Here is a 13,956-nt window from a genome sequence, read left to right on the forward strand (position 1 = left end):
TTCCGACCTAGCACAATGCGCGCTTTGCCGTGGCCCCTGCAGCAGCTTTGTGGGAAAGGTATGCTGTAATTGGGGTATAACCATCCATAATGACCTGGCAGCTCTCCGTGAATAGCAACAGGGAGCAACTTAACTTGTGATTTATTTAACGAAGCTCCGCGGATGAAAGGTGCTCCCGAGTGTACACGTTTAGCCAGTTGCCTAATTGGACATAAATTTTCGCAGCTAGCTCAGAGGGTTTTGTTACGAAAGGGCTGAATTTGGATTTATGAGCAAGCTCCTAGACTGCTAAACCAGTTTGTGAGCAAAGTTAGATGTCCCAAAACAGGCGATACTTGGTTTTTGAATTCAGTAAATGCTAGCGTACACTTGCCATTGGCAAAGCTAATGAACTATTAATTTAAGATTTTATTTACACTGAGTAACTGACCTCGCTTTTGGTACAGTAACACACGCTTCGATTTCAGAGCCAGGGCTGGCGATGCCCCTTTGGTCGTAGTCTTTTACCAGTTTGTCCTTGTAATCTTTCTGCTTGTTTTGTCAGGGAACCGAAAGCCTTTTCTCACACGACACCCATGATGCGAGCGACCCACCAGCTGCAGGGCATGATGATTCGGCAGGCGGTACGGCAGCCTTGGTAGTTGTAGGGCCACGGGTAGTAGCCCAGGAGGGGCTCGCAAATCCGCTGGCACTGCGTGTAGCTCCGCCTGCACTCGATGCAGCACACGCCTAGGTGATCCAGCATGGGGTCGAAAGCCATCCCTTCCCCTTCCAGTTGCTGAAATTTAAAGTGTTAAATGTTATCCCTCTTATTAAACGTTATAAAACTCAGAGGTATAAATACTCGTGAAGGGAAAGAGCTGAAGATAGCCATATGGATCTTTAAGGTAGATGACCACATCTGAAGTTTATGTTGCATTTTTAATGTTTTTTGTTTTTTAATGCTTTTTTATGGTGTTCCAAGGAAATTCTTCAGTAAGCTCTAACCTGGCAGGTGTTTTGTTTTAGTTTTAATTCATAATATTTCTCCTTTGTCTTTCATTCAGCTTTTTTCCCCCCTGTGCCACACTGGGTTGCCTTGTGGACAGCGAGATTTCTGCCTGTGGTGCACCTGACACTAAGCAGTTACGTGGAGCACAGCACGTAGGAGATATTTAAAAGCAGGCTCTTGCTTCTGCTTTCTCTCTCCAAAATTATTTTCCTCACTTCTGGGGGAGAGGAGGAAGACAAAACCTGAATATTCTGCTTTTTGAAGCTAATTGCTTATTTTTCAAGAACGTTTTGAGAAAAGCAGAAGCAAAAAGTGCTGGTATCTAAGTTAAAACAAAAAAACACTCAGGTTAGAAAACTGGCAGTACCCTTCAAAGGTGAGGCACAGAAGGGCCTCAGAAAGGCACAGAGCTCAGGCCTTTGGTGACCAATTCCTCACCCTGATAGCAATTGAGGGTCTTTTTTTTTTCCCCTCCTTGTGCAGGATTCATCTTCTTGAGTTCAGATACCTGCAGTGTGAACTTCCACAGCTGAGCTCGTCATCCTTACCCCCTTTGAGGTGGGTGAAGAGAGAGTTGTAGGCATGATTTACTCCCCCCTGAAGGACCTGCAGCGTAATGAGTGGTCCTTGTGAACTAAATGAATCTGCCTGTGAAGAAAGGCTGGCTACAGGCGATACCTGCTGAGGAAGGTGAATCCGACCCTACAGGTGTGGGGATCTGGGAGCTCTGCATCTGGCCCAGCTTCCCTCTGGGGCTGCAGCAATTGCTCTGCCACTGCTCCCCAGGGGAAAGGTGGCTCAGGCCTTTTGGGCTTCACGTTGGTAGATGAGAAGCTGAATACCAGTGCCACTGCTACTCTGCTGACCTCATGAGAGAGTCAATTTAGATCCACTTTATTTGGAGTGATTAATTTGAGTTTAATTAAGGGATGTCAACTCTGCTGAACGCTGTCACAGTATAATGATCTCCCGCTGTTGCATAAATGTCAAGTCAAAGCTGGAACTTATTTCCAAGGCAGGAGGCATTTATCTTGTGACAGTGTTGTATTAAAGTGACTTACTCCTGCTGCACCAAATGGGGGGTGTAAATTGTCTGGCGCTGGTGCAGCAGACTGGAAGCTGCCTCCTGCGCACTTGCTTCTGCAGAGCTGCAGGGACACGGGGGCAGCTCCTGGGGGCTGCTTCACCTCCAAGAGCAAGAAAATTCCCTGATGGGCATCTTCCACCTGCTGCTGCTGTCTCTGAACTGGTTCTCCCCTGTGAGCTGCTTGCCAGGGGGCCTGCGCTGAGTAGTAGGTGTGTTTTACTAGGTAAAGGTTGGACGAGATGATCTTGGAGGTCTTCTCCAACCCAAATGATTCTGTGATCCTGCTCTACTAGTCTGTGCTTTCTGGAGGAGAACCGAACAGGCTAAGACTGTGCAGGTTTAAAAACTGTGGTGTGAGTACTTACATTGTATGGGTTGTCGGGGTTGAGCGTTTGGTCGCTCTCTGGTCCGACATCAGTCTCCTGTCCCACCGGCCTGGTTTCATTCGACTGCTGATCCAGCTCTGGGGTCAGCTGGGTGGTGGGCGGCCTGGTGTTCGCCTCTTCAACAGCAGCTTCCGAGCCTTCTGCGTTAAAGGTTGGTTCTGACTGGCGCTTGTTTCTCTTCATTTCTCTCCTTTCCCGTTGTTTATCTGGAGAAATAACCAGGAAAATAATCATTTTGAATGTCTCCTTGAAAACTGGATGAACATCCCAATTGGGAACTCCTCAGTTTCCTTGTACTTCCTAAGCAGCCAGTATCAGCCCAGAGCAGGGTGAGATTGCCTCCCTTCTTCATTTCCTACCCTGGAAGCTGAGCAGGAGTGAGGAGATGCTTTTTGACTCATTGTACAGTCACTGATGTTACCTCAGCAGCACTCGCCAGTGCTACCAAGAGCAGTCACATGTGAGTCTCATGTTTGTGAAGCTCTCTTGTGACAGATTTGTGTCCTGCTCCCAGGTTCAGCTGGTGGGAACAGCTTCTGGGCTGCTTTAACACTGCTCTTCTGCTGCCCAGTGGGATGAGCAAGGTCAGGAGAAAAACAAAATATTGCCAGGTTGGATCTGCTGGTGCTCTACATTTATCTTTTTTTTTTTTTTTTTTTTTTTTTTTTCTCCTTGAGGGTTTTAATCACTGGACTGAGAAGGTGTAAATCTTTTCAAGCCCTCTCCTCTCCTCCCAGGCCTGGAAGTTACCTGGAGGAGCTGCCATCTCCCTGGTAACTCCTGAACACCTTCGCTAGGCTTGGCTGCCTGTGACAGCAGTATTTCAGCCCTGGGAATTGCCTCCAGGACCTTCATCTACCAGTTACCAAGCTAAAGCACATTGTTCTTGCACTCCTCTGACATCCTCTGGAGAAGCAGGCTGGGAAAGGAGACAGGGAATGGTCCCAAATCAGGACCTTGGTGGTCCCCAACCCAGCTCTTGGCCTGGGATGGTGTTTCCCTGGTTGGGGAAGGCATTTAAGTGAAGGAAAAGATGACATTTTAAAAATGGGAGAATTTTTACCTTTGGGATACGTAGGTCGAAGCCAGAAAATGGGAAGATCCCCACAGAGCTCTAAAATTTTGGGGCTCAGGAAGCCGTTGTGCTTGATAGGTTCATCCGCAGCCACCCAGATAAGGGAGTTTTCATCAAATCTCACCGGCATGATTTCATCTTCCTGCGGGTAGAAGAGCACAAAGCCTTTGCTTAGTCGAGTGAACAGTCACGGGCCTACCTGCTGCTATTTCCTGAGTATGAACCGATTGTACTGAAACCAACAGCAGAGCTGCTGTCGGGTTTTGCTGGGGCTGAGATTTCACCTCTCTGAGACTTTTTCCTTATTTAATAGAGGTCTTTCAGTCCAAAGCACCAGATTTTCAGGTGGTAGAAACTGTGAGGCTCTCCCATCTTCAGTAGGCCAGCTGAAAATGAAACCTTTATCTTCTGTCACGTCCTGCTCTCACTCGACATGCTCCTGAGATATAACTGTTCACAAGAGAAGAAAAAAAACCCCACACCTTGTTCACAAGTGTTGGAGTGGATTATAGTCAGAAAATGATTCCAGCTCCCAGTTTTAGGTTGGTGTGATCGGCCCGATTAAAGGTCTTGCTCAGTAAAAGCAAAATTCAATTGACCAAAAGCTTGAAGTGCAAGTTAAGGGAGCCTGCCTTTTTGAAGTGTACCTTGCAGGTTTTTGGTTCCTATCTTCAAAGTGATGGAGGAAAATGCCAGTGATTGATTCTTTAAAGTTGTTAGTTCAAAGTATTATTTTACATAAAATGTGTAAGGATTTTACAGCAACAGTGAAATATTAAAAGAAAACCAACTTGTGAATCGGGGAAACCAGTGTGATTTCAAAGTTAAAATTCCAAATTGCTCCCATAAAAGTCATCAAAACTTGTTATATAACTGACTAGATCAATTTATTCTGTCAAGTTGTTGTTCCTTTAATGTGTTTATTGATTTCTTTGTAGGTCTCGAGTCATTTAAGTTCGCTATCCAGCCTGTCTAGTGAGAACTACTCTTTATTTATTTCCTCCCAGTTTCGTTTTTATTAGCATCAGAAATAACTGAGTCTCGCTTTCCGAAATAAAAATATCCTTCGTTCCTGTTTGCCTGCTCACAACCCAGGGTGATTTCAGAGTTTGGGTACTGATGCAAATTTATTTTAATCGACCACTTTTATAGGGAACGTCGGTTGTACGTATTGTTAGAAAACACCGTGAGTACTCACAAATACACATTTACCAGAGGGAGAACTTGTTCTGAGTAGAAAAATAAATACTACTTTGCTGTTCCAGTTGTGTATTTAGCCAGGAAGGTAAAGTAGCAGAGAGAGGTTGATGTTCCCACAATGCCACCTCTTGGTTTGTCCGCTACCGTGAGTTGTATGCAGCGAGATGTGGTGCATCTTCGGAGACAATGCACAGAAAATGCATCTGTTAAGATGATCTCTTCAGGACTGCGACCTCATTCTTTAATGAAAAGCTGAAACGTGGGGTTTAGTGCTAATTAAGTCAAGAACCAAGTCTTCCTTTAAGGTAAGGTGGAAAGGATCTGGGTCTCTGACCACCTGGAATCAGGGCGGGATCTTTTTGCCATTGTAGGGAAAATCCCACCAAAATCAGGGAGAGCTTGGTATGGTCTCTTAATGCTTTCCTGAGTTGTATTTAGAGGGAATTTTTCTTCATTTTTGAGTAGGTGTTCAGCAATCACAGCATGTAGGTGCATCAGGAAGGGCAAGAGGAAGATACCAAAGGAGAAAGAGTTTCCATGTCTTCTCCCCAGTTGTATGAAGTGATGCTGGTGTGGGAGCCGGGGCTGTGCAGCAAGTTCACTTGGAGCAGGCTGCAAAAGTCCCTGAGACACGGTGGTGAGGTTATCTCAGCTGTGGCCTCGCAGCGATGACAGCAATCCCTAATCCTGCCCTGTGTTCTCCCAAGGAGAAGGGTAGCCCAGGTGAGCAGGGGTGCCCTGTACCAAGTATTTCAGCCTGGGAGTGTGCTGGGCTGATGCAGCTGGCATCAAATTTAATTCAAAGGGCCCCAGTGCTCTTTATAAAGCTGGATTAGCTGGGACTGCCTTTGGTTTAAGGAAATATATATGAAAAAAAAATAATAATGTGCTTGGATATCCATATAGGATATTTTAACTTCAGTCGCTGCTGTGAAGTCAGGATTTATCAATCTATATTAAAATTGCTGTCATGGCAAAGCCCGCTCTGCGCTGCTGGCAGCGCTCTTTATTTTAAAATAGCTTCTGCTCCTCGTATCGTGGGATAAGAGCGTGTGCCAGTGCATACTCAGGACTGGCTGTGCCAGCTCGAAGCTGTGTTTTCTATCCTGGGCCCTCATTCTTGCCCCACAGAGCTGGGGACTGGTGTGTAGTGGGGGGCACAGGGCAGCGGGGCTCGTGCCTGCATAGGACGGGGTGTGCGAGCCGCCTGCAGCACGACCCAGAGCCAAATCCTCTCCCTTTGCTTGGGAGACGCGTCCCAAGGGAGGTTCTGACCTACTCCATCCCCATGTAGCTGTGTCTTGTTGCTCTTTGCCATGTTAAGGTATTGAATCCTGCGCTGTGAGCTCGTGGGCAAGCATTGATTAGCTTGCTGCTTCGGCCTGAACCGTGCCTCCCTTCCAGCGGGTTGTGTCAGCTCCTGTTTAACTGGGAATGGAGCAAACCTGGAGGAGTGGGCTGTGGATCTCGTGTCTCCTGTGTTCTCCTTCTGGGGTCTGAGCCATGAACCTCTCAGCTGTACCCAAATAACTGGAGTGGGAAACTCAGGTTTTGTGCACCTACAGCAAGAGGCTTGATGTGAATGAGATGGGGAGAGGTTTGGGCTGGTGTCTGGGTGAGCACTGCAGCTGTCATAGTATCTGATGTGAATTCCATGAAACGTGGTTGATGTGATGTCCTAAAGCCAAGTCAGACGGAGGCTAAGAAGGTAAATTAATATTTTTTCCCGTTACTACTTCTGAGATGAATTTTTGCAATAATGCTTTCCCCTGTATTGATTATTTCCCAAGACTTGGCTGCTGGAGTTGCCGCTTCTGCTGATGCTGATAATGGGTAAGTGTTGGTAATTAATCTGTTGGGATCTGTCCCTCACCCTCCTGTACTGACCAAAGCCATTGCTTCCTCCATGCTTTCCCATTGTGCCTGGCCTGATCTTGGGCAGACCCTCATAGCACTGAGGTCTCCTTGCACCCTTTACAAACGGGACTGGGGCTGGCCCCGCTCCCCTCCTGATGGGTGATAAATGCCCCTCTGACACCACTCTGGCTCTCCTTACCTTTCAGGGATCCCCTAAAGATCAGCCAAAGACCCCTCAAACACCCAAAGACGACCTGTTCAGTGGTGTTCATACCATTTTTATTTGCATTAATATCCCCCAAAGTCTCGTTCTACACAAAGAGAATAAAAGGGTTAGCCCTTACCAGGTCAGAGGAGAGGCTCGCCTTGGTCATAGCATCCACCTCGGGGACGTGAGCCTTCGGCTGGGCTTTGATGTAACACTTCTCCCCTTCAGCAAAGCGGATGCCAGTTATGCCCTACAAATACAGGACACCCCGAATAGAGCACTTGAGCTGGGCTAAAATTGCCACCGATTTATTTTTACTTTATTTTTTTTAGCCGGAAAGTTGAATCTTAACTAAAAAAAAAAAAAAAAAAAAAAACACAACTACACAGATGAGATGCTTTTCTCATAATTTTAGCTTTGTAGTTTTGGTGAAACAGGGTCTGGGAGTTTTTGCTCCTTTTCTGACAAATGGGGGAGTTTTATGTAAGCGCCTCGGTGCCAGCTCCGAATGACTTGGAGCAGCTCTGCTGAGGAATTAGTTAACGCGGTTTGAGCCGTGCCTTGGAGTCGTGCTAGCTGGCTGCGTGGGACCCCCAGCACCTTGACACGGATCTGTGGAAATACGTGGGCAGCTGGGATGCTTGGAAGGGCTGTGACAGCCAGGGGAAGCTTGTGGTGGGGGCTGCGGGGCAGGAGTCTGCTTGTCGGGCTTCCTTCGGCTGGGATATAGGGGTGAAACGCAGTTCCCTAATAATGGGTGTTGAGTTTTGAGCAAGAGAAGGGCATCCCAGCAGGTCTCCTGCAAGTCCTGGGTCGTGTCTACCAGCACCATGAGCAACACATTTGGGTACCAGAGTTTGGGCAGGTATAGCAAAGTTTGGGCTGCTAATGGAAGCCCTTGGCCTTTGGCAGTGCCTGCCTTTGCTTTCTTTCTCCTTCGTGTGCGTTTTTGGCCCCCCAACCCAACTGGCAGCATCTTGCTGAGCCTGTCCCCTGCAGTTAAGGGCAGGCCCCACCCCTGGCAGGTGGGCTCTGGTGGTGCTGGGGCTGATTTGGGTTGGTGCTGGGCGTTGTTCAACCATCAGCACGCGTGGAGGTGACATGAAGCTGGCATCGATCCAGCGGCCCGGTGCTTTCGTGCAGATGTGAACAGCGAAGGCAAATGGTAAGAGCTCGTCCTGAGTGCTCTTACTCAGCTGCTAATTAATGTTGCCATGGCGATGTTTGCGAGGGCTTCATCGAGGCTGAACCACAGCTGTTGGGTAGGTCCGGGCCCTGGGTCTCCTGGCGTGGATTTGTTTGTGCTTTTGGAGGAACCAAGGAGCCGAATTTCTCCTTTCTGGGTTCAGCAGGTGGGGTGGGGACCGGCTGCTCCAGAAGCCCTGAGCAAGACCTGGCAGCTGCTGGTGCCCTTTGTTTGAGGCTTAGGGCTTCGAATGGGGGAGTTGTGCACCTGATGTTTTGGGCGGGTGGCGGTGCTTTTCCAGCTCAATTCCCTGTGTCACAGCCTGCCAGAGGGTTGTTCTAGCATGATTGTGAGCGTGTGTGTTGCAGCCCTATTTCAATGGTTTGGAGACGCACAGCGTTGCATGGAGCCAAACCTGATGCAGCCTAATCCATACTGGGATGGACCCTGGAATGAGCTATCTCCAAAAGGCATTTGGACTTTGTTTTGGAAGAAACCATTTGGCTTCCTGTGAAGGCAAGCCAGAAGGGCACGGATATTTGTGTGGGCAGCTGGGGAACAGGGACCTCAGAGCAGCCAGGGCAGAAGAGTTGGGACAGGGTGGTGTGGAGTCCAGCGCTGGAGCATGTTATGTGAAAGATTGGAGTAGAGGTACTTACGATCTGAAAATCATGGACTTCAACAGCCTCCTCACTCCCGCTTCCCGTTTTGAATGTCTCTAAGTTGTTGCCAGCATCTATTTCCATCGATCCGTCTTGTACTTTCCCATTAATGCTCATGGTATAGTGAACATTGTACACCTGGGATTGATAACAGAGCAGTAACACTTTAATAATTGTGCGTTGCCTTCTTCCTAAACCTGCCTGGTGCTCAGAGGGAGCCTCCTGCCTGCCCCTGGGTGCCCACTGCCCCTGGCCTGGCCCTGGGCACCCCTGAACAGAGCCTGGCTCAGTCTTCATCTCTTAACTTTCAGCTCTGCAGACATTTTGATAATCCTGTCCTACGCTGCAGGAGCCCAACCCTGATTTATTCCTTAGGATGTCCTGCTGGGGTGCAGCGAGACAGGTTTCCCGTGAATACAAACGCGCTTCCCAGCCTGTAATGGATGTGAGCTTTGTTTAAATTGGGTACAGAGGTATACAGATTTGTCAGCATATTTGCTGTTACCCTGTTATTCAATGAGGAAAGCAACAGCCCAGTTTATATTTTCTGGATGACCATAATCGGTGGGGAGGGGATTTTGTCTCTCTTGTGCAGCCTTGCTAAAAGTGCTACGCAAGCGGTTTACTTTTGGCCTTAAAAATAAAAAAAAATTAAAAAAAAAAAAAAAAAAAAGGCCTCACAGCATTTTAATGAAAAATTTACACTGACAGCTAGAGACAAATTTCTTCTCCTCTCACCTTCTCTCAGGAAAATCTGAGGTGCTAAAGATTTATGGGTCCTCAGTCAGACACATTCAGTCCCATATTCTCTGCTGTCCTGGACTCCTATTGAAGGTGGTGCTAAACCCAGACCTTTGCACGTGGCGTTCCCTCCTAGGGGCTGAGCCAGAGCTGAATGATTTTGTTACCACTGTCAGTTGCAGAGAATGTGAAGATTTAAAATAAATTTACCTTATTTACCCTAATTAAAATTACCTATTTTTTTTTTAGCATTGCTTCCTAAACACTTGCAGGTCCCAGGTAGTTTTCTGAGCTGGAAGGCAGCTTGGAGAAAGGACTCCAAGCTTTCCCAGTGTCTTCACCTGGAGATCAACTCTGAACCTTAATGACAACTGTGCATGTAACAGATTTTGCAAACCAAAATTTGGATTTGGAACAATAACTAAAGGCAAACTTTGTCCCAAAATCCCCATACGCATTACACCCCATTCCTGGCTCTGTACCTGCTCACATCCCTCTCTCCTTTCAAAAACCCAGAGCAGCAGGTAGTGCTTGCAGCTGGTCCAGGAGGTCAGCACTATGGTTTTTTTTTTATTATTATTTTTTATTTATTTATTTATTTTGTCTAAAACCTTGCAGTTTCTCCACAATTATCTGAATTATTCCTACATGCATGCGTGTATTTCACAGGGGACTTCTGCTCTGTCTGCTGGGGCTCGCACAAGGCTCTCCTTGATGGGAACTGGAGCGGGGCTGGCAGCAGCGCAGAGCTGCTTCCAAAGCAAATCCAGAGCTGCACTTATGGAGCAAGTTAAATTCCAATGTGCACGACCATCTTTAACGTATCCTAAACCAGAGTCTTAGGTAAATAGAAAGTAAAGTTTATATATAAACACGGTCCAATGCTTGTGATGTCTCTGAAGGTTGATCCTTACACTGCTCAGCAGCTTCTCAGTTTTGTCCTTTGCATACAGGCTCTTTCATGTACCCCAGAAAATGTAAATAGGAGAATGTATCACGACTTTAAAAATCCTTCCACAGCTGCTAACCACAAATGCCTGTGTGTACGCACAGCCCTACCAGCCACCAATGAGAGGACTGATGGGGCCATTTAATGGGTTAAATATAGCATTACCCGTCTGAGGGTCCAGGTAGGATCCCGCCCAAGAATGCAGCTGATGTGAAGAAGGAATGCACGCCTTTCAATGCTTTTTTTGTCCTGAGAGCTGGGGTTTGCCCGGGATGTGAATCCCTGGGGAGGAGTTGGGTTTGAGTTTGCTGGGAAGTTGTGAGCAGAAATCAATGTGGTGCCTGTGCTCTTGGAGATAGGCTTCGCCTTCAGTAACAAATGTGCTTCAGGAGGCTCCATCCAAACAGCCAGTGAAGATAATGACTATGGTGTGTATGTGTGTGTGTTTTTTAAGGCATGAAAAAAATAAAGATCTGCTTCCAGCCCTCTTTATTGACCTCACAAGGAAAGTTTTTACCCCGTGCCTCTCCTACTATGCACTGAGTGCCTGGGAAGGGGACTCACGGTGTTTCTGTGCTCACCTGCCGCTCAGTGGCTTTCCAGAAGTAGAAGGCGCCGATGGCCCCAGCCAGGAGCAGGAGGGCCCCGGCGATGAGCACCGCAGCCCCTGCCTTCAGCAGCCGCCCTGGCCCCGGAGGGGGCACTGCCGCCGTGTACGCCTGTGGGGAGTGAGGTGCTGGGAGTGGGGCAGGGACCCCAGCCCAGTGAGGGTCCCCCAGCTTTGGGTGCTGGTTTGGACCCTTGTCCTGTCCTGACCCGACCCGTCCGTTCTGCTGCATCCCGGTCCTGAGCCACCTAACCCATCTGGTCCAATGCGTCCCATCCTGACCCATCCCATGCCACCCCACCCCATTGTGTCCCATCCTGATCCGACCCATCCCAACCCACCCCTTCTGCCGCATCCTGGTCCTGACCCACCTAACCTATCTGGTTCTGATCCAGTGCATCCTATCCCGACCCATCCTGTCCCGATCTGACCCTTTTGCTCCTGAGGCAATGAGTTCTGACCCAACACGTCGCATTCAATCCCAATCCCGTCGCATCCCATCCCTCTCCGACCAGACCCATCCTGACCCATCCATCCCATCCCAACCCTCCCATTCTGCCTCATCCCTGTCCTGACCCACCCAACTCCTCCGATCCTGACCCCGCGCATCCCATCCCTACTCATCCCGTCCCGACCCGACCCGTTCAGTCCCGATCCCACTCATCCGACCCCATCGCAACCTATCGCGACCCACCCGTCCCGTCTCGCTCCGCACTCACGGGCGGCAGGCACTGCTCCACATCCTCGGGCCCCGCTCGGGCGATGGGCACCTTCTCCGACCCCTCTGCCATGGCTGAAGCTGCCCCGGGCTCCCCTGCTCCTGGCCCCGTAGGGCAGCACCGCCCCGGCCCGGCCCCACGCACCGCCCCTGGAGCCCCCCCAAGGCCTGGGCCCCCCCTTCCCAACCCCAATCCCACCCCCTCCTCGAGGGGCTGGGCCGGAGCTGGAGGGGATTTGGGGCCCCTGGGCCAGTTTTGGAGAGCGGGGAGTGAAGGGGGGCACCGGGGGCGCGCACACACCGAAAGCTGCGGGCTGACATTACAAGATGTTAAAAAAAAAAAAAAGGCTTGTAAAATAAAACTTTATGAGCTCGCTGCAGGAATTTGCGACACACGGCCCGGCAGGGATGCCGAGCTGCCCAGCCCGGCAAAATTTCATCTTCTCCTTCTACAAGGTCACGGACACCGTGCAACTTGGCCTCTCTGGGGGACGTGTCCCCGGGGTTTCTTCTGACTCCTCATCACTCGCACAGCTCACCGTGCTTGCTTTGTAAACGTAGGGGTGCCCGCTCACTCTACGTTAAACACATCTGCTGTATTTTTTTTTTTCCCCAAAGTATACAACTTTCTTTTCATTTCTCTGTCCTGCTCTTCCCTGCATTGCTTATCTGACAAGCCCAGGGCTCCTTTGGTTACTGAGGACATCCAATGTCTTAAACCCATGGGACTTAATGACAATGAGCCTGTCCCATTCCTGCTCGTCCCACCGAGTGCCACATCCCCTGCAGAGGCAGATTCAACCAGCACCTTGAAAAGTGGAAAAAAAAAAAGCAAAACTTAACAAATTGGAGGCTTGTGCCCACTGAGCCTTGCACCTTGCTGCCGCAGGGCTGGGGAACAAATTCCAGAGAAGCCCATCCACATTTTCTGTCCTGAAACCCAGCTTCGTCCTTCCCGTTGATTTCTGCCATTAACAATCAGATCTTGGCCAAAAATTAACAGGCAGGGCTGCTGCTGAAAATAAACATAATCACGGCTCATTAAATCAAAAGCAGAGCATACTGTGCAACTTCCTAAAGTAGGGCACTTTCTAGCCTGCTCTTGAATGACACACTGTTGTAGGTTGGGGCTAATAATAAGATTATGATCCTCTTCATTAGCAAGTATTTTGTTGCACCAAAATCTTGTGAATGGATATGTCTATCTTGGCGAAATGTGCGAATCCCAGCCTTTGATCTCAAACCCCCGTTTAGCACTGCTGCTTTAAAAAGACAGATTTATTTTAAGGCCCCCCGTGCTCATCTCCCATGCGAAAACGTGCCGGGGAGGTTTCTTCTACACTTTGCCACCTCCCGTTAACCCCTCTGTTCGTGCCTTACCCTATACGTGCACGTATATCTGTTTTCTTGGGGGTGTGGGGAGCCCATCGCTTGCCACCGTGATTGATGAGGTGGCCGCGGGGAAAAGAGGGCTTTGGGCAGATGCAAATCCCTGCAAACAGCCTCGCATTCAGTGGCTCCGGGCGCTCGCTGCGGAGCGCAAAAAGGCGAGCGCAAGAGCCAGTGTTTGCAGGGCTTAGGACAAAAACGTGACTTGCCTTTCACCGGCTGAATTCTTCATTTGCAATAAAGATGACGACGATACTAGTGTCTGAGCGCTGTCTCCTCTCTAAATAACGTGTGTGTGCTCAGCTGGATTAAGCCAACTTCTGAGGCTGGAAATCATAATAACAGTCTTTTACAGGACAGCCTTTCTGGTCGTCTGATACCATTATCCTCTGGGCTGAAAAGCATTCCAGAGTACTTGGAGCACTACAATGAATGTGAGGTTGCTTAGCTGATAGCACGGGCTTGTCTCAAGGAAGCACATTTTCTCATTATTTTTTTTCACAGCTCTGAAAAAGTTTAGAAGGGGAAATGGAAATATTAAAAACGAGAACTATTTGGTGAAGCTGTGCACCCTGCCTTTCTGTAAGCCTCTTGTGGTTCCTTATGTGTTTTATCTCCATTTTCTAAGTGTCCCAAATAGTTATTTGAACTTCACGATGGCCTGAACTGAAATTCATGACAGCTACTGAGACTGGGCACTTTCCCATGCTTTCACACCAGCACAGCCGCAACCTGGTGGTGATTCAGGTCTTGATGTCTTTTCTAAATAACCAGAGTCCTCTGGGGAAAAGTAAAAAGCAGTCCTATAGAAAAAGAGAAAGGGAATGTTGGCTTTGATATTCAACCCATGACAGCCTTAGGTTTTGGAGAAAATCTAAGGAGTCTTGCTTGCAGTTAGGC

At 48.7% G+C, this 13,956-nt stretch overlaps 1 protein-coding gene across 1 annotated transcript; it reads right to left on the reverse strand.

Moving 5' to 3' along the window:
• Positions 1-562: 562 nt before the first annotated feature.
• CNMD (chondromodulin) lies at positions 563-11,740 on the reverse strand (the record flags this gene model as incomplete). The annotated part of the gene is made up of 7 exons (XM_082784747.1): positions 563-778; positions 2,444-2,670; positions 3,528-3,681; positions 6,941-7,054; positions 8,650-8,790; positions 10,924-11,061; positions 11,669-11,740. 7 exons carry the CDS (start codon positions 11,738-11,740, stop codon positions 563-565), a joined length of 1,062 nt encoding a protein of 353 aa, XP_082640873.1.
• Positions 11,741-13,956: the final 2,216 nt, after the last annotated feature.

The sequence above is a fragment of the Aythya marila genome, assembly GCF_965140915.1.
Source record: "Aythya marila genome assembly, chromosome: 1".
NCBI lineage: Eukaryota > Metazoa > Chordata > Aves > Anseriformes > Anatidae > Aythya > Aythya marila.